Raw genomic sequence first — 27,065 nt, 5'->3', positions numbered from 1 at the left:
GGGGGGGGGGGGGGGGGGGGGGGGGGGGCAGTGCAGTGTGCTCAGCACTCTGCATGTGCAGGCAGGGTGCAGGCACCGTACCCACTGCAGCACTCCTGCCTGCTCAGTGGGATATGCATGGGCAGCAAGCAGGCAGGATGGGCAGCAATGCCCAGGCAGTGTGCGGGCAAGGGTGGGCAGTGTGTGGGCAGTGTCCTGGAAGGGTGGGCAGCGTGCAGGCAGTGCCCGCTGTGGTTATGGGGCAGGCAGGGTACTGCAGTGCGTGGGCAGTGTGGGGTGCAGTGCTGGGGGGTCTGCACCCCTCCCCTCACAGCCCTCACGTGGCACATGCAGGCAGTGACCCAGTTCCCGGCATCCTCCGTGGGCCCCTCTGGCAGCGGGGTCGGCCTCGGGCCAGCCCCTCGTGCTGCCGGAGCCCGGTGCTCACGGGCAGCACGGTGGGAGCAGCACGTGGGCCCGTGCCGGGAGCAAGGGCAGGACCCCACGGGGGGCAGCTCCCATCCACTCCGTGGGCACCGTCCGCTCTGCAAGCACTGTCGGCAGGTGTCACATCCACGGGGTGACACCGTGTGGGCACCCCGGGTAGGGAGGCTGGTGCCTGCCGAAAGTGGGCAGTGCTGGGGGTGAAGGGGGCATCCAACCAACCGGATGCCCACCAGCCGGGGGGTTGAAGAGCAGAGGGGATGCAAAACCCTCTTCCTGCAGAGTTGGTGTCAGAGACTGGTGGGCATGTGAGCATAATGGCACTGGCAGCACTGTGGGGCCATCCTCAATAGGCAGAGGGTTCCTGCAGCTGCGTGAGGGCTCTGCTCTCCCTGCACTGCCACAGAGCCCCAGCTCCCCGTGCAAGCCTCCCCCTGCACCCACGCTGTCCTTACCCACGCTGTCTTCGCAGAGGAGGAATAATTTGGAGAAACCATGGCAACCCCACAGCTCCACCGGCAGTGGGTGCTGCTGGGTGGGTGGAAGACACTGGTGCCCGTGGGATGCAGCGCCCACATCCCCAGTGCGCAGGGATGCGCACAGTGCCCTTGCTGGGTGACAGTTCTTTTTGGTTCAGCAGGGCTGTGGCTGCAAGGGTCTCTTGGGGGTGCTCCATGTGCTCACAAGGCATCCATGGCCCCGGCAGCCACAACTGCACCACACTGGGGGTGCCCGAGGAGCCTCACGTGCCTTGTTTGTTTTGCAGCGCTGGGATGGAGCCACCACAGGCCCCTCGGCCACCTCAGCTCATCCACCCCCTCACTGCTGCTGCTGGACCAGGTAGGACCCTGGGCTACAGTTCCCTGCCTACCAGCCACCCCAACACCACAGGAATGTGCTTCCCAGTGCCACTGTCACCATCGCTGTGGCACGGGGTGCTGCCTTGCCAGATCCAGCCCAGCTCCCACATACTGTAACACAGCAGAGCCAATACTGGGTCACCTTTTGGGGGGCAAACCTGCCCTCCCAGCTCTGCAGCGAGGCACTGGGACCCCCATCTCCTTTCTCATGGCATCTTGCTCTCCCCAGCCCATCACATGGACAGACACCCCAAGGCCACTGGAGTCACCTCAGCTCTGGCATCTGCACCCCCCCAGCTTTGGGGCAGGCAATGAGGAGGAACCCAAATCTCCTCATCTCTGCGTAGTCAATGCTTCTTGCTAAATAAAGTCATTTTTTTTTCTCCAAGAAACATCCTCCCTGTGGTCCTCTGCTGCTCTTTAAAGCCAAGTGCCCACCTTCTTTAGTGCAACACAGAGCAGCCAGCGTCAACCAGTGCACCCAGGCCTTTGGTGGCCACGACACCCAATGCTCAGAGGATGTGGTGAGGTGACAGCTGGGGGGGTGCCCGTTGTGGGCAGAGAAGGTGCACATCTCCCAGTGCTGGTGACAACCCATGGCAGCTCTCAAAGGGCTGGTGGGGAAGGTCAGTGCTACAACCCACTTAGTCCTGTGGGCAGACACTTTCCTCTGTCCCCCCCATTCACTGTGGGAACCTTGTCCTGATGTCCTCATTGTCACACAGCTGTGTCACACTGTGGCTGGGGACTCTGCTCACCCTGGCCGCCCAACAGCATTGTCCCAGAGCACTGGGGTGCTTGGTGCTGGCACACAGTGGGTGTCAGACCCCATGTCCCACAGCAGCTGAAGCCACATCACACTCGCTTTCCAGCCCAGGGGACGTGTCACAGCCCTGGGACACAGAAGAGACAAAGCCAGTGGGTACTGAGCCAGCACAGCTCCTCTGGCACAGGGAGGTGATGCAGGAATTACTGCTGACATGACTATGGGGTGAGGCACCCACCACAACACCCCTCTGCCACCCCTGGGGCCACCCCTGGTGTGAAAGACCCAGAGAGTGGTGCAACTCTGTGTAGCCAGCACTGTGACCACCCCACACAGGTGTTTGTGGGCCACAGTGGGTGCAGCCACCACAAGAAGGGGTTGTAGCTCCTGCCTCCTAAAGAGCCCCAGACTGTGGGGGCTTCCCAGCCACCATGGTGGGTGCTCATGGTGCCTGTCCCTGGGCCCCGTTTCTCGCTGCAGTGCTGGTGCTGGGAGGTGGGTACACACAGTCCCAGGAGATCCCTCACCATTCCAGTGCTCTCGCCAGGGCTGAGCACACACTCCCCATGGAAAACCCTGGTGTTGAACCCTCACAGCCCTGCTCAGAGCTGCCAATTCATGTGATTCTGCAAGACAGTCCCTGTGCCCTGTGGCCCAGGAAGAGGGCACAGTACTCTGTGTTCTCCTCTTGCTGTGCTGAGCTGGTATGCAGAGTTCCCTGGCTGCCCCCATCGGTGTCCTGCCTGACGCTCCGTGATTTGCACCCTGGATCTGGAGACTTTTTCCAGTTTCTTCCTCCAGTTGACTGACTATTGACAGCAGCAGTGGAGGCTGGGATGCCCCCAAACCTTCCTTTCTGAAGAGATGGCCAACTCCCAGCTCTAGGCCAGGAGCTGTGGGGATTGATACAAGGTCACTCCAGGATTGAGGCACCTCATGTGTTCTCTTGCAGGGTGGGCTACCGTCCTCTGAGGCTGTGTGACAGGGAACTGGCAGGAGAAGAGTTGCTTTTAAGATGACACGAACAGACCCACCTGACATTCTGGTGTCCACGGTGTACCAAGACATCAAGGTGGCGACAGCAGCCCCTGGGGATTCCGTTGTCTGTCAGCCCTTAGCACAATGTGACGCCTCCATGTCCTCCTCCCTGTCCCGCGAGCCGCAGCCCTTCAACAAGCGCCATTGTAGGAGTTTTGACTTTATCGAGTCGCTGGAAGAGCTGGGCACCCCCTCGGCCATGGAGCGCGCCTGTCCGCGCCCCGGCATGCCCGAGCCCACGCCGGGGCCGCCGGGCAGGCAGGTGCCACCGAAGCCAGACCCTTACAGCGGCAGAGCCCCCGCGCCGCGGAGCGAGCCGAAGCGCCGAGCCCGCTCCAAGAGCGCCCCGCGGGTGAAGTCCACCCTGACCCCGGTGCCCATCACTGTGGCGGCATCACCGCCCCCAGCCCGGCGTGGGCGGGAGGTGCTGCGGGTGGCACGGGAGCCCTCCCACACCGATCCCTCGCCGCGCCGCGAGGGCCCGATGCCGCTGCGGGCGCTGGCCAACGAGGTTCACCCCATCAAGCTGCAGCCGCAGCGGAGCAGCGTCAGCCGCATCTCCCCGCTCTGCCTGGGCAGCAATTGCTACGAGGAAGGGCCGGGGACGAAGGTGGGCGCCAGCCCCCACGTCAAGTGCCGAGTGGACATCAAGCCGGACGAGGCAGTGCTGGTGCACACGGCGCGGAGCCTGCGGGCAGCCCCGAACCGTCCGGAGCCGCCGCGCTGGCCCCGCACCCCTGGGGCCGCCCGCAGCCTGACCGTGCCAGGGAGCCGGCAGGCGTCCGCGTCCCGCACGCCCACCCCCAGCGACTCGTACAGCGGGGACCCTCCGCTGCTGCCCTACTCCGGTGAGTACTACGAGGCAGACCCCCGGGCACTGGCGTACCAGACAGTGCCCGTGCCAGCCTCACGGGAATTCAGGGAGTACCCCGACAGGGGCTGCATGACCTTTTCGGCCCCCGGCGTCCCAGCCAAGTTCTTCTACGCAGAGGAGTCAGCGCGGTGCCCCAGCCCTGCCATGCCCCTCCGCAGCTCTGGCTATGCCAGCTACCCCTACCCCAGCCGCCACGCCGTGGCCCAGCCCTTCTACACCGAGGACCCGGCCAAGGCTGCTGCTCACACGATGCCGCCCCGGACGTTGTACGTGGAGGAGGCGCGGGGTTACCCGGTGCAGGAGGCACCTGCCCGCACCTTCTATGGGGATGAGCCCCGCTACTACGCCCCGCGTGGGACCCCTGTCAAAACCCTCTACGCCGAGGACGCTCGGACATACCCAGCCCTCGGCTCCTCCCCGCGGCTGCTCTATGCCGAGGACTACGGCAAGTACCGGGAGCGGGAGGTGCTGTCGCGCACGTGCCCCCCGCCCCGCAGCGCACAGCCCCTGCACTTCGGGGACTGGTACTGCCCCGAGCGGGCCACGCTGCCCTACCAGAGCCTGCAGCTGTCCCGCTTCACCCCACAGCCGGCCGGGCGTGAGGCCATGTTCTCCTCCTGGCATGCCAGCTACGGAGTGACTCCACCACGGCTGGGCCGGGAGACCCAGCACTACTCCAAATCCTGGGATAACATCCTGGCGCCGGCAGCACGCAGGGAGGAGGCCCTGCTGCGTGGGCGCAGCTATGAGAACCTGCTCGCCCATGAAGAGCACCGTGCCTTATCCCCCGAGGAGCGCCGGCAGCCTGTGGTGATCAACCTGTCAAGCTGCGGGGGGCTCTGACCGGGGTCGGGCGTAATCGCAGTGAAGGGTGACCGTGGCGGGGATCAGGGAAGGCGAGGCAGAGCCGCGGTCGTGGCCAAGGCCCGTCACTCAGGGCGCCCGCGCCGCCCTGCCCGGCCCTGCTCCCCGCTGTGGATCCCGGCACCGGCACCGGCACCGGCACCGGCACCGGCACCAGCCTCCACCGCCACAGCCGCTGCCCGGCGGGACCCCGCGCCAGCTGTGGGCGGGGCCTGGCTCCGCGAGCGCTGCTTGAACGCCGGGAGGGGGAGGCGGGAACATGGGCAGGGGCCGGGTGCTGGTTGGACGTTGGGCGGAGGAGGCGGGAACACGGGCAGGGGCCGGGCGCTGGTTGGACGTTGGGCGAACCTGTCAAGCTCACCCAAGCGCTACGCGGCCCTGTCTCTCTCCGAGAGCTCCATCCTCGAGCGGGTGCACGCCGACGGCAGCCGCGGGCCCCCAGGCCGCTCCTGGTACGTCACGCCGGAGATCACCATCACCGACAACGACATCCGCGCCGACGGGCTGGGCCGGAGTGAGAGGCGCTCGGCCAGCTGGGACATGCTGGACGCGGGGCGGGAGTGCAGGCCCTACGCCGTGCCCTGTGCCCCGCAGCCCAGCGCCAGGGAGAGTGGCTCGGGGCGCCAGCGCAGCCTGGAGCAGCTGGACGAACTCATCACCGACCTTGTCATTGACTACAAGCCGGCACCGGGCCACCGCTCCGGGGACAGGGACAGCCTCGCGGAGCAGCTCAAGCAGCTGCTGAGCAGTAATGCCTCGGGGCCCCCCCGGCGCGGCGAGGGCAGGCGGGTCTCTCACAACGTGCCCGAGGGACCCCGACCCACAAAGGAGCAGCCGGGCCCCAGCTCCCACGCTGGCACCCCGCGCCGCCCACCGGCCACCGGCCCCTTCGAAAAGTCACCGGAGAACTGCTCGCCCGACCTGAGCGCTGAGGAGGACGACATGATGATGTGCTCCAATGCCAAGTGCCGGCGCACAGAGACCATGTTCAACGCCTGCCTCTACTTCAAATCGTGCCACAGCTGCTACACCTACTACTGCTCCCGGCACTGCCGGCGCGAGGACTGGGACACGCACAAGGCCAGCTGTGTCTACGGGCGGGTGGGCAGCGTCTGCCGCCACGTCCTGCAGTTCTGCCGCGAGAACACCGAGGTCCACAAGGCTTTCTCACGCATCGCCAAGGTGGGATACCTCTCCCGTGGCCGTGGCGTCCTCTTCCTGGGCTTCCCCAATGCGGGCTCCGCCGAGAACTTTCTCCAGTTTGGGCTGGAGAGCCTGCTGATGTCCCCCACGTACCTGTCCCTGCGGGAGCTGGATAGCTACTCGGACAACCTGGGGGAGTATGCCCAGGAGCTGCGGGAGACAGGCAGCCAGTACGACCCCAACGAATGTTTCCTCCTGAATGTAACCGTGGCCGTCACTCAGAAAGTGCCAGAGAGGCCGTCACCGAAGATGCAGGTGCCGACGGTCAGGAAATATGCCAAGGTGGCCTTAGCCTCCTCCAGCCCTGAGAAGAAGATCTTGAAGAAGGAGCGGGACATGGAAACGTTGATCCTGACGCCACCGCCGGGCACGGCGGACATCGACAAGGAGGGAGAGGAGGGCCGGAAGGCACGGGAGGTCTGCTTCATCAACATCCAGCGGGAGCTGCGCATCCGCGGCGTCTTCCTGCGGCACGAGTTCCCCGCTGTCTACGAGCAGCTCTGCGACTTCGTGGAGAGCAACAAGCGCTTCACCCCCACCACCATCTACCCCATCGACAAGAGGACGGGCAAACAGTTCATGTGCATGATTATGGCGGCCTCCGAGCCTCGCACCCTCGACTGGGTGGCCAGCCCCAACCTCCTGGACGACATCATGTGAACGCAGGGCGGGGGGCACCCCCTCTGTAGATACGTGCTGTCCTGTCAGAACCCCCTCGGCTATTACACCAAGGGGAGGGGGCTGCGGGCAGCCGGCAGTGCTGGGGGGACGGGGGGGGTGACGGGAGCACAGCCCGAGGTTTGCCCTGGAGCCCAGAGCCTGGCGAGCCCCTGCAGAGCCCTCTCGGGTGAGCGGTGCCTGGCCAGAGCAGGGGCGCTCCGCATCCCCCCAGCCCCTGCCCACCGGGCTGCCACAACCCAGAGCCCCTCGGGCCTGCCCCAGGGTCCCCTCAGCACCGGGGGTCCCGCAGCGGCCGCACCCAGCGCCTGGGGCTGGGCTGCAGCAGGACCGTGTCCCCACCGTGTCTGTGCAGCCTGTGCGTGCTACTGCGGGAGCCTCAGGTGCTGGGGGGCCCCGGGATCCCAGAGGGCTCTGGGCACAGAGCGGGGCAGGGCTGGGGGGTCCCTGGACGCTGCCGGGGGAGGGGGGAGCGACCGCGGTGAGCCGCGCCAGCTGTGGGCGGGGCCTGGCTCCGCGAGCGCTGCTTGAACGCCGGGAGGGGGAGGCGGGAACATGGGCAGGGGCCGGGTGCTGGTTGGACGTTGGGCGGAGGAGGCGGGAACACGGGCAGGGGCCGGGCGCTGGTTGGACGTTGGGCGGAGGAGGCGGGAACACGGGCAGAGGGCGGGCGCTGGTTGGACGCTGGGCGGAGGAGGCGGGCACGGTGCGCGGTGGCAGCGATGGCGGGCGCGGCGCTGTCGCGGGTGCCGGACGTGCAGATCGATGGCGATGGTGTCTTCAAGTACGTGCTGGTTCGGGTGCGCGAGGCCGGCGCGCCCCCCAAGGACGTCGTGCGAGGCCACGGCTGGGCCGAGTACCACGGTGAGGGGCGCCGGGAGTGCGGGGCTGTGGCCCAGGGTGCCGAGGGAAGCGGCCGCGGGCCCTGGGGGCGGGCGGGGGTTTGCCGGGCGTCTGGCCCGTCACGGGGCGGCGGCTGAGGCGGGGGTCCCCGCGCCACCCCCGCTCCCTCCCTGCAGCCGACTTGTTCGAGCGCACCGCGGAGGAGCTGGCGCGGCACGGCCTGAGCTGCGAGTGCCTCGGCGGCGGCCGCCTGTCCCACCGCCCCGAGGAGAGGAAGATCCACGTCTACGGGTACTCGGTGGTAAGCGGAAGCCGGGGGGGCCCACGCGTGGACGCGGCATCTCCCTTCGCGGTGTGGGTCCCACTGACGGCGGCCGAGTTGGCATCGCATCCCCTCGGGGCTGGAAGGGGTGAGCGGGGCGGCGCTCCCGGGGCTCCTGGGCGTTCTCCCGAGTGCCCGAGGGAGGGGGGACTTCGCAGAGCCCTTTCGGGTGAACAGTGCTTGGCCAAAGCACGGTCACCCCATGAAGCCCCCAGCAGCTGCCTGTGGGGCTGCCACACACCCAGAGTCCCCGGAGGCCCCATGGGCACAGTGGCTGTACCCAGCGCTGGGTGCTGCCAGGGGGAATTGGGCTGCACAAGAACCCTGTCTCCACTTTGTGTGTCCTGAGGGCGTTCCTGCAGGAGTGTCCGGTGCTGTAGGGGCCTTGTAAGGGTGACTGGAGGTACCCTCGGGGACATCACTGTCATGGTGGGTCCCTGGATGCTGACCCCATCCCAGTGCTGTGCTGCAGCACCTGCTGTACTGGGTGTTGAGTGCAGAGCCCAGCTGGGACCAGGGCAGGGTGGTGGTCCCTGGGCGCGTAGTTTTCCCAGCCTCAGGGTGGCACTGTCCTCTTGCCTGCGTGCAACACCAGCAGCAGTTGGAGTCAGGAAGGGCTGGCACAGGCTCTGTGGCCTCTCTGCTGCTGGGGTCTGCCAGAGCTGCCCTGGGGATTTGCCAGGCTTCCTTGCAAATTCCCACCAGCTCTCCTTGGGAACCCTCTTTTCCTATGCAGGGCTTTGGACGAGCTGACCACGCTGTGACCACAGAGAAGCTGAAGGCCGAGTACCCCGACTATGAGATCACCTGGGCAGATGAAGGGTACTGACTCCTCTGTCTGTGGTGCCAGCCAAGAACTGGCACAGCTGTACGCAGCACCAGGGTGGTGGCAGCAGGCTCCCCATGCTCGGCCGTGCTCCAGGCTCTCCTGATTTTCCTCTGTGTTGAACTCCCCCATTCTCCGCTATCACCGGACTGTCCCCGTGCCAGGTGCTCCCACCTCCCTGGCATGGCAAAGCTGGTGAAGCCAGTGGTTGCTCTGCCCCAGCCGCCTGGTGCCAGAGGCTCATCCACGTGTATCTGTGAGAATTAAAGTCGTCAGAGGAGCACAGCTGCTCTGTGGCCATGCTCACGGCTCGGCTGCTCCTTCCCAGCTCCAGGTTGTGCCTGTTGACAGTGGAAGGGACCCCCCCAGGTTATCCGCCCCTTGAGGGGGGCCTGGCCTAGGAGCCTGGCATGGGAGCAGGCAGAGTCTGGGGTGGGAACAGCAGGAAGTGTATTGGGATTTGCCTTGGAAAGGGTTGAGGCAGGAGAGAGGAAAGCAATGCCCAGGCCTGGGAGAGGGAAAGGCAAGATGGACCTGGGGGAGAGACCAGCCCCATCTCCTGCAGGGAGGAAACTGAGCTACCTGGGAACATGATTGGGAAGAATATGGCCATTCTCCCTCTGGCAGGTGGTCACACCTTGAGGAAGAGCATCCTCCCTGACTCCATCCCTCCAGCCACCCAGGACCACCTCACAATTTCCCAGGGATTCTCCCTGCTTGTGCTTTCAAGTGAGGAGCAGTAGAGGGAGACTGGGAGAAGCTGCTGGAGACTTCAGTGGCTGGAGAACGCCAGGGAGATGTGTAGGCTGGGTTGGTTCAGTCGCTGTCCTATGTGAGGCTGGGGCTGGAGGACCCTCCCAGCCCAGTCCCAGCCCCATTTCATTGTCAGACTCTGACCCTGCATGCTCCCTGCTGCTGCCTCTGCCTCGTGCCTTCAGGGATGTGGGCTCCTTCCTCTGTGTCCAGAGGCATGCAGGGTCAGCTCAACCTGCAGAAGCTCAACCTGTGCCCAAACTCCAAAGGAAGCTCACAATAGGGGGATGAGTTTCACAGGCAAAAACATGGCTCTGCTGTGCCTCGTCCTCCATCCTGCAAGGTGTGACTCTCCCCTGTGCTGGGGGGAATGTTATCGAGAAGTCACACAGTCAGCTGCAAACCTGCAAGTCACTGGATTGTGGAGCTTGGAGGCACCTCTGGGATGTCCTGTCCATCCACTGGCCTAGCTTCAGTTGGTCCATCGTGGTGGGATTGCTGAGATGTGCTGTGCAGACTCGGGAGTTGAATTCGACAGTCCTTGTGGGTCCCTTCCAACATAGGGAGTTCCATGATTCTGGTCTAGAATTAGGCTGTGGGAAGCTGTGACCAGGTGGGGTTTGAGAATCTCCCCAACTTGGACTTCCCAGCAGCTTGGGAGTCTGCTCTCGTTTTACCAGCCCTCACAGAAAAAAAAAAAAAAAAGGTTTTTCTTTTAAGTGACATTTGCTGTTCTTGCTTTGTTCTTGTCTCAGTCTTTACCGGGACACTCCCTGCTCGAAGGGTTCGCTCCCTGCACCCTCCTGCCAGGGCTTACCTGGGTGACATCCCCCTACACCTTCTCCAAGCTGGGCACATCTAGCTCAGCCTCTCCTTGTGGGAGGTGCAGTCCCCTCATCATCATCAGGGAATATCCTTCTCTGGAGATACTCAAAAATCATCTGGACACATCTTCCAGGGAGCCCTTGTGGAGCAGAGGGATGGGATGGGGTGACCTCCTGTCATGCTTTCCATTCTGTACTGTACTGTGATCATCATCACTTGATCTGTTCCAGTATGCCCACATCTCGTACTGGGAGCACCAGCATCCCTAGTGCGCAGGGGAGGGGTCAGATCTGTGAGAGAGGCGTTGCCTGTGGCACCCAGGAGGCCAGTGGCTACTGTGCCAGTGGCCAGCTTGGTGCTGCCAAGGTTCCTGGGCAGGGCTCCTGCCCTCCAGCATGCCTGGACTGGATGATGTGGGACTGCTGGTCCTCACTGGGCCTGGCTGGCACTGGGGGAAGGAGCTGAGCCTGTGTTTTACTGCCCCTGATGCAATCCCGCTGCAATCTGCCTTCCAAGGCCGTTGGCTCCCTGGAAGGATCTGCTTGATGGGGCCCCTCTCAGGGCACGAAGACTGCGGCAGCAGAGGGGAGAGGGGTCCTGTGGGGTAGCAGGCTCTTCTTCCTCTGCCCAGGTAGGGAAACCAGTGGGGTCAGTAGTTGCCATCGCCAGGCAACACTGGTGGTGATCTGTGGGCTCTGGCTGCCAAGCTGTGCTTCTTCCAGGCTCAGCCCTTGCTGGGGCTCTGCCAGGAATGTTTTGCCCCAGGACTGACCTGGTTGTGACCCTGGAGCTGTGCTACTTCACCCCACAGCATTCATGAGCTGGGTGCTGAGATGCTCCTGCCAGCTGGAGCGGAGCAGGCAGGGCGAAGGCTGGCTCCTCCTGATAGCATCTTGGGATCCTCAGGCTCCAGGGGGACCTCAGAGCCCCTTCCAGTGCCTAAAGGGGCTCCAGGAGAGCTGAAGAGGGACTAGGGACAAGAGCTTGGAGTGACAAGACAAGAGGGAATGACTTCCCACTGCCAGAGCTCAGGGTGAGATGGAATATTGGAGATAAAGCTGACTCCCAGCTCAGCTGTTCTCGCTGGCCAGAGTGCAGCCCACTGCCAACCCTGCACCCAAAGTCTCTCACTCTCCTTATGCACAGGGACTGGCAGAGCCCCCATATGCCTGGCAGAGGTGCCAGCTTCCCCAGAGGGCTGGCAGCATCTCTGGCTCTGCAGGAAGTGTCCTCATCCCTCAGCAAGCCAACACATTCCACTGGGCTGTGCCCCATCCCAGTCAGAGTGTCACCCACCGTCTTGTTCTGCGTGGAAAACGGGCTGAAGAAGAGAGGTTCAGTGGGGAAAAGCCGAAGGTCTCCATGGGGCACCTGGCTCCAGCTCGCTGCTGAGGTGCCGGCAGTGCTGCTGACAGGATCGCGCTGCACTGTCCCAGTCAGGACAGCCTGGCCATAAACCCGCTGCCTGGCCAGGGGGCCGATAACAGCGGGGCTGAAGTCCAACGCAGGCAGCTCCAGGGGAGCACATTCCAGCCCGGGGCTCCCAGTGTGGCCTCTTCCAGCTCCGTTTTACCGTCGCGGTGGCCGGGATGGCTGCAGGCAGGCAGGCGATGCTGGCCCTCCTGGTGCTGCTGGGTGAGCTCTGCCAACACGGGCGGGGGTTGTGTCGCTGGAGGGAAGGGGCCTCCGTGCTGGCTGCTCCACTCCGGTCCTCCACAGCAGTTTGCCCCAGCACTGGGCCAGCCACTGGGCTCTGTTGCTGAATTCAGGCTGGGGTTCCCAGGGTGAGAGGGTGCCGGAGCCCCCAGCACCGGGATGGGGATCACCAGTGGCTTTGTTCAGCGTGGGACAGAAAACGTCCAGATATTCCTTTTTCTTCCAAAAAGGGGGCTGGGACTCGAAGCACGGGTGTGATATAGCAGAGTCAGTGCCCCGGCAGGCTCTGGCACCCCAAGGCTGACGGTGGGAGGTGGCAGTGTGAGATGTGGAGTGCCGGGACAGTGACAGGGAGGTCGTCCAGGCAAAGATGCCACTGAGAGCTCAGAACCTGCCCCAGCAGGGTCCCAAACCGAGGTGCCCAGGCAAATGTCACCTGCAGGTCATGCATGCCCTCCATCTCCTGCTGCGGGCACCGTGCTTAGTTCCCTGTGAGTTTTCAGCCCCATTGTCTCTCTCATAGCCAGAACCGTGCTCCCCAGTGGATCCGTGGTTGTCAACAGCTGCAGCAGCACAGCTGAGCAGCTCTGCAACTTCGTCTGTGACTGCAGCGACTGCTCGGATGAAAACCAGTGTGGTGGGTGCTCAGACTCCCCAGACCCTCAGACACACCCTCAGGCCCTGCTCCTGGGGTAGAGAGCAGGCTATGTAGTGGGGGGTGTTGTGGGTACAGGTTCCTGGGGTGGTGCTGGTGCCCAGGATGAATGCAGGGTCCCCCAGGATTGGTACAGTACCCTGGGGTGGGTGCAGATCCACAGGGTAGGGGCAGGTCCCTCGTGCAGGTGTTCAGGGTGAACACAGGTCGCCTGGGTGGAGGTGAGTTTGCCAGGTGGGTGCAGGATCCCAGGCTGTGTGCAAGTCCCCTAGGCTGGCCACAGGTCCCTAGGGTAGGTGCAGGTCCCCTCGGTAGATGCAGCCCCCCGGGATGGGTGCAGTTCCCTGGGGTGGGCACAGGTCCCCAGGGTGGCCCCAAACCTGCCTTGACCCCCCGCATCTGCCCACCTTCAGGGTACCTATGGGGCTCAGCAGTTCTGGGCACCCCCTTCACCTGTGACTTCGAGGACAGTGACTGTGGCTGGCAGGATGTGGGCACCTCGACGTATGGATGGGTGCGAGGCCGGGCCAACCTGGCCATGTGGGGCATGGGGCCTCATTCAGACCACACCGTGGGCACTGACCTGGGTAAGTGGGAGCTGCTTGGTGAGCAGGCTCTGGCCACCCACAGCACCACTCCACTGGAGTCGGGTGCCAGAACACCTATCTTTGTAGGGTGCAGGGGAGGGAGCACACCTGTGGAGGGGTAGGAGTAGTGCTGGCACAGCTCTGGTGCCACCCCATGGGGCTGCAGCCCCCGCTCTGCTTTCTGCCCTCCCCAGGTTGGTTCTTGGTGACCATGTCCCCCCCAGCAAAGACCGCAGCCACAGCCTGGCTCAGGTCACCAGAGATGCGGGAAGCAGCTGCCACGTGTGAGATCAGAACCTGGTATCACCTCTCAGGGAGCTGTGAGAGCACCCAAGGTGGGCACAGGCAGCATCAGCTACTGGGCAGTGAGGATGGGAGGCAGTGGGGAGGAATGGGGCCATCTGCTCCTGTGGCAGGAACAGAACCACCTTGAGATGGGTCCTTGCCATCCTGTTTGCTCTTCCACGCTCCACACACAGAGCTGGTGGGACCTGTGGGTCCCAGTTCCAGCCCACAGAGCTGGCAGGGCTCCGTTCGTTCCTCTGGGTACCCCAGGCTGCCCTGTACCAAGGGCACTTTTGGGGCTTCCCTCAGGGCTGAACCAGACAGAGCGGCCGGTGCTGCGCCTGGCTGTGGCACACAAGGATGAGGTGGTGGAGCTGTGGCAGAGCCCTGAGCGCAGCAGTGAGGGCTGGCACCAGCTGGTTGCCTACCCTGGACGGATCACGGAGCAGTTCCAGGTGAGACAGTTTTGGTACCTTGGTACCCAGGCACTGTCCCCATAAACTGGGATCAGAGGAGCTGGGCAGTGTTCTGAGACCTGGCTTGGGCAGCTCATGCCATCCTCATCCTCCCATCACAGCTCATCTTCTCTCTGACACAACCACCCACCTGCGGGGCAGAGGCAGCACTCGATGACATCATGTTCAGGAACTGTGGCTTACCAGGTGAGTCCCACATTGTGAGCTGGGATCTTGGGGAAGAGGGGGGGGTGCAAAACCCAGGGGAGCTCTCCCATCGCTCAGTGCTCCCAAATTGCCTTGGGGCACCACGGCCTGGCCAGCATGAGGTGGGCAGTGAAAACCTGTCCCTTGAGCCACCCCAAGGAATGATGTAGCAGTGCTCACCATGTCCCCGTGGGAGCAGCCACTCGCTGACATGTGTCCCCCCACCCCAGAGGCTGGGCAGCAGGCCTGCGGGGCCCAGGAGAGCCGCTGCCACCGTGGCTCCTGCCTGGCACAGCGTCGTTTCTGCGACGGCACCGACGACTGTGGGGACAACTCGGACGAGGGCGCGGCGCAGTGCAGTGAGCAGCCCCGGCCCCGGGGAGGAGTCCTGCGGATGGGCTGAGGGTCTGCCTTGGTGGGGCAAAGCTGTGCTCTGGGCTGGCAGGGCCCCAGCCAGTTCTGCCCCATGCTAGGAGGGCAAAATGACCCTGAGGTTTTGCAGAGGGATGGCATCAGCCCAGGCCATTGCAGGGATCTACCTGTCCAAGGGAGGGCTGGGACCCCAGTTTCTGTGTCACTGCTGTCCCTTCTTCTGACAGAGAACTTCACCCGCTGCTCCTTTGACTATGATCTCTGTGGCTGGGAGACGGTGGCTGGGCCACCAGTGTGGGGCAGGAACACGAGCTTGAACCTGGGCACCTCCTACAGCATTCCCACTCGGGACCACAGCAACAACAGCAGGGCTGGTACGTGGTGGGGCACCAGTGCCCCAGGGGAGCCCCACCGCAGGGGGATGTGCCCTGGAATGACACACGCCAGGGCTCTGCTCAAGGCTGTGCCAGGACAGCGGTGTCCTGCACCCACACATATGCCTGGCTCCACTCAGCTCCAGCATCTCCTGCAGGTTTTTTCCTCCATGTGAGCAGTGACCCCACTGCACAGACTGGTGGCACAGCTCAGCTCAGCAGCCCCACCTTCCAAGCCACCAACTCCTGTTCTGTGAGTCACAGCTGGGACCTCATGTCACAGCTCACGTGGGCATAGTCGTGACAGGAGATGGGTTCCCAACTCTGGGGACCCTCAGGCGGGGCTGGGCTGGCCCTTGCTGGGGATGGGCATCAGGTTTTTGGGGGTGTTTTGGTGACATCTCTGGTGCCCATTGGAAGCTCTGAGCTCCTCATAGCCCCTCTGTGGGATGCAGGGGGCTGTGTGCCCCTGCCCTAAGGGCTCACCCTGCCCCCAATCCCCAGCTCGTGCTGTACTGTCACCTCCATGGCTCAGCCACCAGCAACCTCAGCATCTCCTATGTGACCAACTCTACCAAGCACCTGATGAGGGAAAGGACAGGAGACCTGGGCAGCTGCTGGGTCCGGGAGAGAGTGGACTTCAATGTGATGGATCCCTTCAAGGTGGGCTGCTGCTGTGCTGGGGGGAGCTGGGGTGCCTCTGGGGCCCGGGACCACAGCTGCATACAGGAGCAGCACCACCCCCCAAGCCCACTGTGGCCATGCCAGCCCATGCTGTGCACCCCTGTCAGCCACTGCTCCCACTGAGTCCCTTCCCGGGGAAAATGTGAGTCAGTCCATGACAGGTTCTGGCTCCCCAATCCCATGGCTGCCTGGTGTCACCCTAATCCCTGCAATATTGTGCATGACCCCTTGCTGATGTTTCTGACATGGTGCTTTCCTGCAGGTGCTGATCGAGGGGGTGGCTGGCAGCGGGGGGACCGTGGCCATCGATGACCTGATCCTGTCTCAGGGCTGTGTGAAGGAGCAGGGTGAGCTGGTGGGCAGTGTCCCTCACCCTGCTCCAGTGTTGGCAGCTGTCACAGGTGTCTTGCACCCATGGCACCATGCCTAAAGGACAGGCATGGTCTGCCTGTCCCTCTGCTCATCACAGGGACCATCCTGGGTGCAGCACAGCAAATATTTGCCCTGGGGTGCTGGTGTCTGTCCTGTGGCTTTAACACTCTATCTTCTGTGTCAAAACGTGTCACACAAGCAGCTCTTACTAGGCCCTGGACCACCTAGCCGGTGGCAACTAGGTTGGGCTGGGACAGAACGGGATGGGATGGGAAATGGAGAGCCAGGAAGATGCTTGGGGACATGGGGCATGGTTTGAAGGGCTGACACTGATGCTGTTGCTGGGCCTTTCACCACTGCTCTCCATCCTGGGGTGTTTCACCATCAGAGAAGCCTGTGGTGACACTGCCGAGCCAGGCAGGCGCCAGCCTCTGTGCAGCAGACGAGGTGGCCTGTGACAGCGGGGAGTGCATCGCCGCAGAGCTGGCCTGCGACTTCGCTGACACGTGCGCCGATGGCTCCGACGAGAAGCGCTGTGGTGAGAGCCAAGGCAGGCACCTGCACCACTACCCCATCAGTGGAGGGGACCAGACACCCCTGGGCTGGCATGGCTGGGACACTTGTGTGCCTGCACAGCCCCTGGGAGAACAACGGCCTGGCAAGACTGAGCCTGGAGTTTTGGGTTGCCCAGAGAAGCTGTGCCTGGAAGTGTCCAAGGCTGGTTGGACAGGGCTTGGAGCACTCTGGGATAGTGGAAGGTGTCCCTGCCCATGGCAGAGTGGTGGAATAAGATGAGCTTTAAGGTCCTTCCAACCCAAACCATTCTGGGATTTTGGGATCCTTTGACTTTGCAGGGACAACAACCTTCGAGTCAGGGGCTGGGGGCTGGCACGATGTCAGCGTGGGGCGGCTGCGCTGGGGTCTGCAGAAGGTCACTGAATCTGACGTCTTCCTCACAGGTGAGGCTGTTCTCACCACCCAGACAATGCTCTTCAGTGCTCAGCACCACGGGAGCCCCCAGAGCAAGGACTCCCAGTGCGTGCCACTGCACAACGGGGCATGATGCCCAGGCAGGATGCTGGGCTGGGGGTGCTACCAGCGATGTGGGACCCCAGTCCTCACCTCACAGTGTTTCTGTGCCCAGGGACTTTCCTGGCCCTTCAGACAGGAGAAGGACAGATGGTGGGTCCTGCGAAGGCACGATCGCCTCTGCTGGGCCCCTCTGGCCCTGCCTGCACCATGGAGATGAGCTACCACATCCACAGTGACCCCCAAGGTAACCTCCTGCCCACCCCAGGGTGCCCTGCCTGCTTCCTGCTCCCAGACCCCCCATGCCCACCTGCCTTTGCTGCCTCTCCGAGCCGTGCTTTGCCCCATCACATCATCCTGGAGCTGGGGTGTCTGTGTCCCTGTCTGTGTGCCTGCACCCTGTGACCGTGGGCTGATGCCATGGATGGCTCCTACAGGGTGGCCAGGGTTTTTGGGTGTCCACAGCCTCTGCACCACCTCTTGTTGCAGGCTTCCTTGCCATCAGTGTCACAGATCACACCACTGGCACCACCCAGCTGGTCTGGCAGACACAACGTCGTGGCAGCACAACTGGGGGTCGTGTCCGTGTCCCTCTGGGGGAGAGAAGCCGGCCCTTTCAGGTGTGCTGGATGCACAGGGACCAGCCTGGGGGCTTTCAGTGGGACAGTGCCAGTGCTGCCGGGCACCCCAGGCTCATGGCTGCTGCTCCCAGGTCGAGCTGCTGGCACTGGTGGATCTCCAGGGCTCAGCGAGTGTCAGTGTTGACAACGTGACATTTGAGCAGTGCTACCTCAACACGGTGTCTCCCACAGCTGCGGGTATGGCCCAGGGGTGTGTGGGCAGGGAGGGAGACCCCACACCCTTTCCACTGGGGCTGCCTGGTGGCTGTCACTCTGTCCAAGAGCAGGACCATGGTGCACAAGGCCGAGGGCCAGGGCCAAGCACATATCCTGCCTTGCCCTGGGACCCCTGTGTGGGGTAAACTTGGGGAGTGGGGCAGGGGAGCAGGGGGAAAGGGACGTTTGGGGGACCCATTTGCTTTTGTGATGCCTTACCCCTTTCCACCCTCTGTCACCTCTCTGGCCAGAGCTGTCCTGCAACTTTGAGAGAGGCATGTGTGGCTGGTACCAGGATCTGTCCAGTGACTTCAAATGGGTGCACAGCACAGGGCAGGGACAGGGCTCTGACCACACCACTGGCTCAGGTAAGGGGCTGGTTGCTCTTTGGGGGAACCCAGGAGCCCAGGGCATCCCATAGCCTTCAATCCCCAGGGCCAAGACATGCCTTGTACACTCCCAGCAGCCCCATGCCTATGGAGCAAGCTCACCTAGGGCAGGCTGGGAGCACCCAGATCTGGGCTGTGGGTGATGTGGAACACTCACATCATGAACCCTCCACCCTGGCTGTCCCCGACATTCAGGCTATTTCTTGTCTGTGGACTGCTCTGTGCCATGGAGCCATGGGCAGCGGGCCCAGCTCCTCACCGCCCCCCAGAAGCCGGCCGCTGCCCCACGCTGTCTCTCCTTCTGGTACCGTCTGGCCGGCCCACAAATTGGTGCGTGCCCCATGGCATCCTCCTAGGGCTGCCCCAGCCTGGCTCCACTCTGAGGACAGTGGGGTCCCCAAGGGCTGTGGGATGGCTGCCCCCATGCCCCCTCTGCGCAGGTACCCTGAACCTCAAGCTGTGGCCACAGGGAGGGGAGGAGGTGGTGCTGTGGACCCGCCGAGGAACCCAGGGCAGCATCTGGCACCGGGCATGGGCAACACTGCCCTCCACGGGCCAGCAGCGGTACCAGGTGAGGACCGGGCCCCCGTGTCCCTGGCACCAGCAGGGCACAGGGTGTCTGACACCGCTGCCTGGGGGCAGGTGGCTTTCGAGGTGCTGCACGATGGTTTCCTGGGGGACGTGGGGCTAGACGACATCACGCAGACAGCAGGAGCCTGTGGGGCCAAGCTCTCCTGCTCCTTCGAGGTGGAGGACTGTGGGCTGGCAGCCAGCGGAAAGGGCACCTGGCAGCGACAGAGCAACGGCACTGGCACCACCGCTGGCCCTGTGGCCGACCACACCACCGGCACCGCCGCAGGTACAGGGCCGTGGCAGCCCTGTTGCTTCCCTGCTGCACTGAGTGTCCCCCCTGCCTGTGCTGAGTGTCCTGCCTGTACCTCACGCCAGCCTTGCCTGCTCTCCTTGTGTCATGCCTGCCCTGCCCTCCCCAGGATGAGAAGGCAATACTGCACAGGGCTTCCCAACCCTGGAACTCCTCAAATGCAGAGTCTCCCAGCCCCAGGGCTCCCTAATCCTGGGGAGGTTCCCAGGCTGGGGAGACTCCTTGACCTGGGGGGGAAACCCAGCCCCAGTTGTCCCCTAGTGCTCCCCAGCAGGGCTGGGCAGGGGTCACAGCACAGGGGCTTCTCTCCTCCAGGCCACTACATGGTGGTGAACACGGGCAGGGTCTCCCTGCCTGCAGGGCACATGGCTGTCCTCACCTCCCAGCCCTACCAGTCCTCCGTGTCCGCCCAGTGCCTGGCTTTCTGGTACCAGCTGAGCACTGGGACTCCAGGTGAGCACCACCTGCCCTGAGACCCCTGGGGGCACCTCCGGATGGGTGGGAGCCCCACACAGCACAGCCCTGGACCCCTCCTCCATGTTGGGTGCCCTGGGCAGGCTTCCTTAGGGTGTTCGTGGAGCAGAGCAGGGTGAGGAGGAAGGTTATGAGTATGAGCACCGTGGAAGGGAGCAACTGGCACCGCAGCCATGTCACTGTCCAGCCTGGTGGTGACTGGCAGGTGAGACAGGGCAGGGTGCTGGGGGCAGCTGGAGGTGATGAGGGGTGCATGGAGGCTGCCAGCCTCAGCGTGTCACCCTGCCCAGGTGGTGTTTGAGGCAGTGGGAGCTGGGGGTGACCACGGATACATTGCACTGGACGACCTGCACGTGTCGGTGGGAGCCTGCCCCAAGCCAGGTGAGATCCCACCCCACAGGGGCACTGTGGATCAGAGAGGGGGATGGGACAACCTGTGGGGGCATGTAAGCCATGGGGATAGGGACAGACCTGTTCCTGCCCTGAGCTTGGCCTGGCCCAAAGCTGGGGGTGGTGTGTACCACCCAGGTGCCCCATCTCCTGCCAGGTAGTACTGGGTGTCTCACAGCCGTGCTTTCCTCCCAGCATCCTGTGACTTTGAGCAGGACACTTGTGGCTGGAGCAGCCCCTCGGACCCCCGCTTGCACAGCTTTGCCTGGGGCTGGAAGAATGGGATCACCCTGGCCAAGTACCCTGGCCCTGAGCAGGATCACACCCTGGGTACAAGGAACGGTAGGAAACACCCATCCCTGCCTGAGAACCCTGGCATGGCCAGAGCAAGGAAGAAGAGCTGGGGGTGGATGGGGTCAGTCCAGTACACCTTCTGAGGCCTGGCCCCACAGCATCTCTGTCCCCTCTTCACGTGGGAGGGGAGCTCGGCCCCAAGGGCACTGAGGTACAGGGCTGGTTTGTGTTGTCCTCCAGGCATCACTCTGGGCATTTGGGGGAAGAGTGGGACAAGTGGGGTGGGACAAATGGGTGCAGGACTGAGGGACACCCTGTGCTCTGTCCCTGCCTGCCCAGGTCACTACATGCACTTTGACACCAGCGTGCTGGGTGCCAGGGGCACCAGTGCCCTGCTGGAGAGCCCACCCCTGCCCGCAGCCACCGACTCCTGCCTGCGCTTCTGGTACCACATGGACATCCCGGAGCACCTCTGTGAGCACTGCAGGGGCAGGAGGAGGGGTCCATGGGTCCCTGGGCCTCATGTATGGGAGTGGAGGCCTCAGTGCCCCCCACCTGTGGACCACAGACCCTCTGCTTCAATTCCAGCTGGGCAGTGGCGACGGCCCAGTCCCTCTGGGAGCTGCCACCCCAGTAGAGGATGGCATGGCTGGGAGGGCTCGGTGGCTCCTGTGGGCTCGGGGCAGCTGGTAATGCCAGGACGCCTGTGCCCCTCCTTGCAGCCAGTGGGGAGCTGCGGGTGACGCTGCAGGGCACGGCGGGGCAGCGGGCGGTGTGGAGCGTGGCGGGGCACCGCAGCCGGGGCTGGCAGGGCGCCGTGGTGCCCGTGCAGAGCCCCAGTGAGTTCCAGGTAAGTGGGGCCACCCTGGGGTGCAGGGTGTCTTCGGGCGTGCATCAGCCCCCCAGACCTCACCTTCCCCCACAGATCAGCTTTGAGATCACCACACGGAGGTGGCCGATGGAGGGGACAGTGGCACTGGATGATATCATGTACAGCACCAGGGTGGGCTGCCATTCCAGCCCGGAGAGTCCAGTGGAAGGTGCAGGGAAGGAGGGGCGGGGGGGATGTGTGCAGTTCTGGCTGTGAAAGGTCAACCCAGAGTTGCCCAGGGTGCTGGGCTGAGGCTGGAGGCAGCTCTCTGGGCAATGGGTCGAGCCTGACAGCATTTTCTCCCCCTGCAGAGAAGCCCTCCGGCAGTTTCGTGGCGGAGGTGGTGCTCAGTGTGCTCCTGGCCCTCGTCATTGTGGCGCTGGTGACTGCTGGGGGCTGGTACTGGCTGAAACAGCGAAGGGTGGCGAGCAGGACACCGACAGAGAGCAACACTTCCCAGGGCTTCGACAACATCACCTTCCGAGATGTAAGGGCAGGGTGAAGGACTTCCCTGATTACCCCAGCTGTGCTAAAACAGCGTTTTCCTAAAAGCTCAGCAAATGCCAGCAGGCTCTCCCTGACCCCGCATTCCGCCAACGCGACAGGAGGTGCAAAGGGCTCTGCCTCTTATCTGCTTGTTGACAAACAAGTGACCCTGAGCTGTAGGACTGACCTAAAAGTGCTGCTGCCACCAGGCAGCTGCTCTGGAAAGAGCTGAGTGTGCTCCCATCCCAGAGTCCTGTGGGAAGGGGGTCTAGCAAACCTGGCTCATCCTCACTCAGCCAGCACTCAATTCCGTGCAAGGTGGCTTAAGCTGCAGGTCCCTTGGACAGATTTGGTGCCGTGACATCTGCAGCAGAGCCACCAGCCCCAGCATGGACTCCAACAACAGCCAGGGGCCCCCTAGGCACACTGGGGATTGGTGCCTCTGCTGGGGTCACAGGGGGCTGGCAAACAGATTGTCCTTGCTGCAGCCTAGAAGAAATCCTGGTGTTTCACAGCAGACAGCCCACATTTGTCTCCAATTCCTACTCACCTTTCTTTACAGGACAAGGTCATTATATCTCCACGGGAGGGGGATGAGTCTTGAAATTAGCAGCCGGCAGCAGGAATTGCCTGCTCCCCCCTGGGCAGACCACCCTCGACAGGAACCCACACTCCATCAGCTGCCTGCTCTCTGCCCCCGGCGCCGGGGAGCGGGGACCCGGGGAGCCTGCCCTGCCCAGGGACACTCCGCTGTCATCACTACCTCCAAGTGCTCCGGAAAAGCGTTTGTGTTGTTTGTAACATGAACTTTTTGCTTACAAGACACAGCAATGGGCCCGTGCTTTGGCAGGGGGCACGAGTCAGAGTTCTCACAGTGGCTGTCCCCACCCAGAGTTCTGGCCATGGAAGCGGGGGTGAAGTGTGGGGTCCTGGCCCCCAGAGCTGGGAAGAGCAGTGGGTGCTGCAGAGCGTGTGAGCCACTTTCCAAGTCCAGGACAAAGCACAAGAGCTCCCAGGGAGCAGAAACCCCAGGGGGAGGAAGCTCAGTGCTTCTGCTGGTTTTGGGGAGGGTGAGTGGTGGGGGGGAGGGCAGGGGGCAGAGGGGAGCATCACACAGCTCCCCTGAGGGCAGCAGGCAGCTCCCACTCTGCTGTACAGATGCCCACATGCTGCCCACACACCTTGTGAATGCACTTGATAAAGGTCACTGGGAAACCCAGTGCAGGCTGAGGTGCAGGCTGGACTCAGGGACTGGACCCCCACCCTGCAGCCAGCACAGCCGAGCCCAGGACCCCACCCTACACCCCCAGCTTTCACACCTTACCTGAGAACTCCAAACCCAGCCCCACACACAGCCTAGTTCAGCCCCTGCACAACAAGGAGTGTCCTGCTACCCCCAGCCCCCATGTACAGTGGAGGGACATCCTGCTTTCCCAGACTGTGACCAGAGCCTGTCTCCTTCTCACCCAGCTGTGTCCCCCTGAGGTGATGCCTCAGTCATGCCAAGCACCACCCCCATAGCCCTGTGCAGCTTGCAGAAATGAGGGCCCAAGAGAGCTGAGAGGCGGGGAAGGGCAAAGAGGGCTCAGGCTTCACCTGATGTCTCTGCACCTGCCTGGCTCTGCAGATCCCCACAGCCTCCCCTCACCTCCACAGCACTGATTCCAGCCCCAAGCTGCTGGCCAAGCTGCACCATCCCTGACGCAGGGAGAGATGACACAGCCAGGAAGGTTGTGACAGTGCTGGCCCTCATCCCAGCCACCCCAGGCATCCCTTTAATTACAATCCCAGAAGGAAGAAGAGGTGATGCAGCTCCAGTCACACCCAGCCATTTACTACCAGCTGGTCACATGCAGCAGCTCCCCTGGGCAACTGAAGGGTATCAAACTTTATTATAGATCTCTTTAAAACAGGCTGGAAAGAACAAACCAAACTCATTGAGATACAGTGACTGAGTCATGATTTCTGATCAAGCCCCAACTCTCCCAAATTATTATTTATATATAATATATCTCACCCATCTCCCAAATTGTTTCAATTAAATCCTCACATTTCAGACCACCCTAAGTGCCTTAACATCAGCTGCTGCTAACACCACAATGTACATGTTTTCTGGCAAATCAGAGGCAGGGTTTGGGTTTTTTCTTGGGGTTTAGATCCTCAATCTCTGAAAAGGAGCAAGGAAAAACAAACATCAGGAAAATTGCTTCTTTAAGGTTGCCTTTTTACAGCAGGTACAGATTCAGCAGATTTCCCCCCAAAGCAAGTCTGAAACCCTCTTGTTCAGCTTGGCAATATGCAGAGTGGTTGAGGAGAACCAGATCAGTCTGAGCAAACTGATTTCGAGGCTTTGTTGTCATTTCCCTTTGGGGCCAGTTTCCAGCGGTTTTCCAATGTCCTTTCCACGGAGTTTGAGGCCTGGAATAAGACAAAGGAGAGCACCACCATCAGCACTCAATCAATTCACCCAGTAACTTTTATTTCACCAAATTCAGCCTTAAGGAAGAGAACATCCAGAAACAGAGCAGGGGAACCAGAGTTCAGGAGAATCCTACTTTAGTTTCTAAGAGCACCAGACCAACTTCAAACAAAACCCAATTGGATGGAATCTGAACCAGCCCAGGAGAGTAAAACACAAAATCCTTCTACAAGTGCAATCAGGCTTCCATGGGTCTCAGCATCTCACAGGTTTTGGGGGCAAGCACACAGGGATGGTCCCCAGGGCACAGCTGCAGGCCTGAAGGTGCAGACAAAGATCAAGAGCTCCCAGTTCTGGTTCAGTCAGCAGACCCAGGTTTTACCAGAACATGACTTAATGGCGCCACACCCACAATAAACTCCAGGCAGCAACGCTCCTCACAGGAAAAAGGTAAATACTTTCCCCCAAACCACCCCTCCAAGCAGTATTTCTGAAGTCTCCCTTAACTCACCAATGGCTCTTTCGATCTTGCCCATGACCTGGTTATTGGGGATCGCTCGTCCTGATTCGTAGTCAGCGATAACTTGTGGTTTTTCATTGATTTTCTGAAAAGAGAGGATGAGTCTCAAACACAGCAATGCTCAGCAGCAGCCCCCCAGGACTCACACAGATAAGGAATGGCCACTCATTATGCCAGGACAGATGACAAAGTGCTGCTCCCAGGCTGACTCCATCCCCACGGGCACCTCCCTGAAGTGTCCCAGTGCTGGTAACATCCATCCTGAAGGGACTTTGACCTCCCTCCTTCTCAGGAAGAATAGGAACACCAGGGATTGCTGTTCCTTCAGATAGCAGGGAGCTGCTAACACTGCTCAGCCCAGATGGTACAAACCTCTAGGGTTGGTGTGAGCTGCTGGGAGGAAGAAGGGAGCAGCCTCCCACCAGCTCAGCAGCCACAGACAGGCTCTGCCTCCAACCTGGGACTCAAGGGCTGCACAGACAAACCTCAAAACTTTTCCCAGACAACTGAAGCTGCCAGGACAGCAGACACCAGCGATACTGCATTCCTCAAACTTCCAGCCCATGACACCATCCCACTGTGGCTGCCCATGAAGGAACAGAAAGGTGCCCACCCTCACCTGGAGGTGCTCCACTCACCGTGGCCAAGTCCTTCTGCGTGAGGCCCTTGCTCTGTCGGCCCTGCTGGATCACTTTGCCCACTTCCAGGGAAACTCTATCATGGTGCAGCTCCTCTGTTTCACGGTCAAGCTTGGCCGTGTTCTTTGTAATGAAGTGTTGTTTGTTCTGGCCTGCTGCCCCTGTTATTCAAAGCAAGAACGAAAAAACAACCAAGGACAAACAAAATAAGGCTCAGAGCTGTGCCAGAAAGTATCAAAGGACTTTTCCCAAGCCCTCAGCTGCCCAGGATCCCAGGGCGCTCTCAGGATTTTAACACACCAACACTGATCTCACCCAATTCTCCTGCCCATCAGGCAGGAGAACCTAACCCTGCTCGTAGTGCTGTGCACACCTAGCCATGCAGAGCCCTTCCTTTTCCCTACTTCACACCTGAACTTCCCTCCAGACAGGACAAGTCCTTCTTTTCGTTGGGGATTTAATGCTCTAACCTTACTACAGACACATATTTGTGCTGCAGCACAGAGAGGTCAATACTTGAACTTGAATTGTGGTTGCTCAGTACAAGGCACCCCAAGTAAGTAGCTTTTAACCAATTTTCTGACATCTTTGATAAGTAAAGTCTAATTGTAGTTAGCTTTGCTAAAAGCTTCAAAAACATTGTTTTCTCTCATGTTAAATATAGTATTTAAGCACTAGTTTGGATCCTTTCTCTCACATTAGTCTCTGACATTCAGTGTCCCAATAAAGCTGATTAACCTTCTTCAAGGATCATCTCTCTACTTCCAACCATCAGACTAGCCTCCCTACAGTGAGAGAACCCAGCAACTTACATCAGAGAAGAAACAAGGAATTTTTAAAGAGCAGCGCCATAGGAATGTCGGCAGCCATTCAAATTCGCAAAAGAAAGAAGCTGGGGAGCTTAAGTGTTGTGATCACAAAAGCTCTTCCAAGATCTCTGCAGGAACCAGGCAGATCTCTGCCCTGGGCAAGCAGAAGCTAAGGGGCAGCTCCAGGGGCGCCATCCCGGCGGCTCCCAGGGCCGCCAGTCACGGCCCAGCCCGGGATCCCGCCCCAGCCGGGCGGTGCCGCCGTCTGCCTCCTCGCCCCGTGCCAGGCAGCCGCCCCAAACCGGACCGGGACCCCCCGCGGGATACCCACACTTCTTGGAAGTTTCCACGTCCTCCCCGCGCCGCTGGGCCGCCAAGATCGCCTGGGGAAAGAGCGAAGGTGCGCGGTGAGCGCGGCGCCGCTCGGAGCGGTGGCCTCGACCACGCCGAGCCCAGGCCTGCCGCCCGCATCCGGCCCCGCACCGCTCCCCCCGCTGACCTGCTTGGACTTGGCCTGGGCCGCGCTCGGGCCCTTCTTGCGCAGCACCGTGACCGTGTCCCAGTCGCTCTCCGCCATCGCTCCGACCCCGCCCGGGCCGCGCCCGCCGCCGGGCACCGCCCAGTGCCCGCCTCCGGGGGCGCGGCCGCGCGACGGCCGCTGATAGGGCGAGGCGCACGCCCGTCAGGAAAAGCAGGCGCTCATAGGTGAAGACAGGAGCGAGCGCAGAGGGCGGGGCCTAGATTCCTGCACGGACTGTTGGCTTAACTGCACCCAGGCGCGACGCAGCTCCGATTGATAGGCGCAGTTACCTGCCAATCAGCCTTCCCGCTATGTGACTGGCTGGTGCCCACGCCAACCTGGGGCGGACGGCACGTGCCTGTACACGCTAAGATTGGCTATCGGCCCTGCCAGTCACCCGTCACCCGGCAGGGATTGGTTTGTTCTGCGGCGCTGTCAAGACCCGTTGACCTGCTCGGCTGAGCCGAGCCGAGCATGCGCAGTGCGGCGGTTCGCCGTGTCGGTTTCCCCTGGCTCGTTGGCACCGGGCGCGCCTGCGGGCACCGGCAGGGCCGGGCAGGGATGTGCCGTGGGACCTTCGTGCTG

At 62.1% G+C, this 27,065-nt stretch overlaps 4 protein-coding genes across 4 annotated transcripts in view; 3 read left to right on the top strand and 1 right to left on the bottom strand.

Annotated features, from left to right (window-relative positions):
• AJM1 (apical junction component 1 homolog) overlaps positions 1–6,743 on the top strand; it is a 9,039-nt gene extending 2,296 nt beyond the window's left edge. The window contains 3 exon segments of the mRNA XM_041475107.1: positions 1,190–1,263; positions 3,002–4,809; positions 5,182–6,743. Of these exon segments, the coding sequence (XP_041331041.1) occupies positions 3,065–4,809; positions 5,182–6,688 (3,252 nt within the window). The 5' untranslated portion in view covers positions 1,190–1,263; positions 3,002–3,064 and the 3' untranslated portion in view covers positions 6,689–6,743.
• Positions 6,744–7,377: 634 nt separating this feature from the next.
• Positions 7,378–8,999, top strand: PHPT1 (phosphohistidine phosphatase 1). Its single transcript, XM_041475175.1, has 3 exons — positions 7,378–7,570; positions 7,726–7,850; positions 8,608–8,999. Exons 1-3 carry the CDS (start codon positions 7,429–7,431, stop codon positions 8,698–8,700), a joined length of 360 nt encoding a protein of 119 aa, XP_041331109.1. The 5' UTR covers positions 7,378–7,428; the 3' UTR covers positions 8,701–8,999.
• Positions 9,000–11,864: 2,865 nt separating this feature from the next.
• Positions 11,865–22,561, top strand: LOC121357664 (apical endosomal glycoprotein-like). The gene is made up of 29 exons (XM_041475188.1): positions 11,865–11,910; positions 12,428–12,568; positions 13,000–13,173; positions 13,368–13,508; positions 13,768–13,913; positions 14,036–14,120; positions 14,351–14,479; positions 14,720–14,866; positions 15,025–15,119; positions 15,371–15,529; positions 15,813–15,897; positions 16,311–16,460; positions 16,777–16,881; positions 17,067–17,198; positions 17,441–17,571; positions 17,664–17,769; positions 18,039–18,155; positions 18,372–18,506; positions 18,617–18,747; positions 18,819–19,035; positions 19,375–19,512; positions 19,617–19,738; positions 19,824–19,914; positions 20,119–20,265; positions 20,557–20,691; positions 20,940–21,067; positions 21,143–21,257; positions 21,400–21,575; positions 22,137–22,561. The coding sequence occupies exons 1-29, from the start codon at positions 11,865–11,867 to the stop codon at positions 22,176–22,178; spliced, it is 3,666 nt and encodes a 1,221-aa protein (XP_041331122.1). The 3' UTR covers positions 22,179–22,561.
• Positions 22,562–23,447: 886 nt separating this feature from the next.
• Positions 23,448–26,616, bottom strand: EDF1 (endothelial differentiation related factor 1). The gene is made up of 5 exons (XM_041474954.1): positions 26,460–26,616; positions 26,292–26,343; positions 25,152–25,312; positions 24,505–24,598; positions 23,448–23,992 (listed from the first exon to the last, which is right to left on the bottom strand). The coding sequence occupies exons 1-5, from the start codon at positions 26,535–26,537 to the stop codon at positions 23,931–23,933; spliced, it is 447 nt and encodes a 148-aa protein (XP_041330888.1). The 5' UTR covers positions 26,538–26,616; the 3' UTR covers positions 23,448–23,930.
• Between the last annotated feature and the right edge of the window lie 449 nt (positions 26,617–27,065).

The sequence above is a fragment of the Pyrgilauda ruficollis genome, unplaced genomic scaffold (genome assembly GCF_017590135.1).
Source record: "Pyrgilauda ruficollis isolate IOZ18807 unplaced genomic scaffold, ASM1759013v1 scaffold34, whole genome shotgun sequence".
NCBI classification, from domain to species: Eukaryota; Metazoa; Chordata; class Aves; order Passeriformes; family Passeridae; genus Pyrgilauda; species Pyrgilauda ruficollis.
Note: the sequence above shows the minus strand (reverse complement) of the source record. Positions and strands in the feature narration are given on the sequence as shown.

Excerpts from the sequence above, each read along its gene's own strand:
- PHPT1 (XM_041475175.1), top strand. The coding sequence starts at position 7,429 with ATGGCGGGCGCGGCGCTGTCGCGGGTGCCGGACGTGCAGATCGATGGC. Across the intron at positions 7,571-7,725 it reads CGGCTGGGCCGAGTACCACG|CCGACTTGTTCGAGCGCACC; the intron begins GTGAGGGGCGCC and ends CCCTCCCTGCAG. Across the intron at positions 7,851-8,607 it reads ACGTCTACGGGTACTCGGTG|GGCTTTGGACGAGCTGACCA; the intron begins GTAAGCGGAAGC and ends TTTCCTATGCAG.
- EDF1 (XM_041474954.1), bottom strand. The coding sequence starts at position 26,537 with ATGGCGGAGAGCGACTGGGACACGGTCACGGTGCTGCGCAAGAAGGGC. Across the intron at positions 25,313-26,291 it reads CGTGGAAACTTCCAAGAAGT|GGGCAGCAGGCCAGAACAAA; the intron begins GTGGGTATCCCG and ends TTTGAATAACAG. Across the intron at positions 23,993-24,504 it reads CAAGATCGAAAGAGCCATTG|GCCTCAAACTCCGTGGAAAG; the intron begins GTGAGTTAAGGG and ends GTCTTATTCCAG.
- LOC121357664 (XM_041475188.1), top strand. The coding sequence starts at position 11,865 with ATGGCTGCAGGCAGGCAGGCGATGCTGGCCCTCCTGGTGCTGCTGG. Across the intron at positions 13,174-13,367 it reads CACCGTGGGCACTGACCTGG|GTTGGTTCTTGGTGACCATG; the intron begins GTAAGTGGGAGC and ends TGCCCTCCCCAG. Across the intron at positions 16,461-16,776 it reads CTCCGACGAGAAGCGCTGTG|GGACAACAACCTTCGAGTCA; the intron begins GTGAGAGCCAAG and ends TTGACTTTGCAG.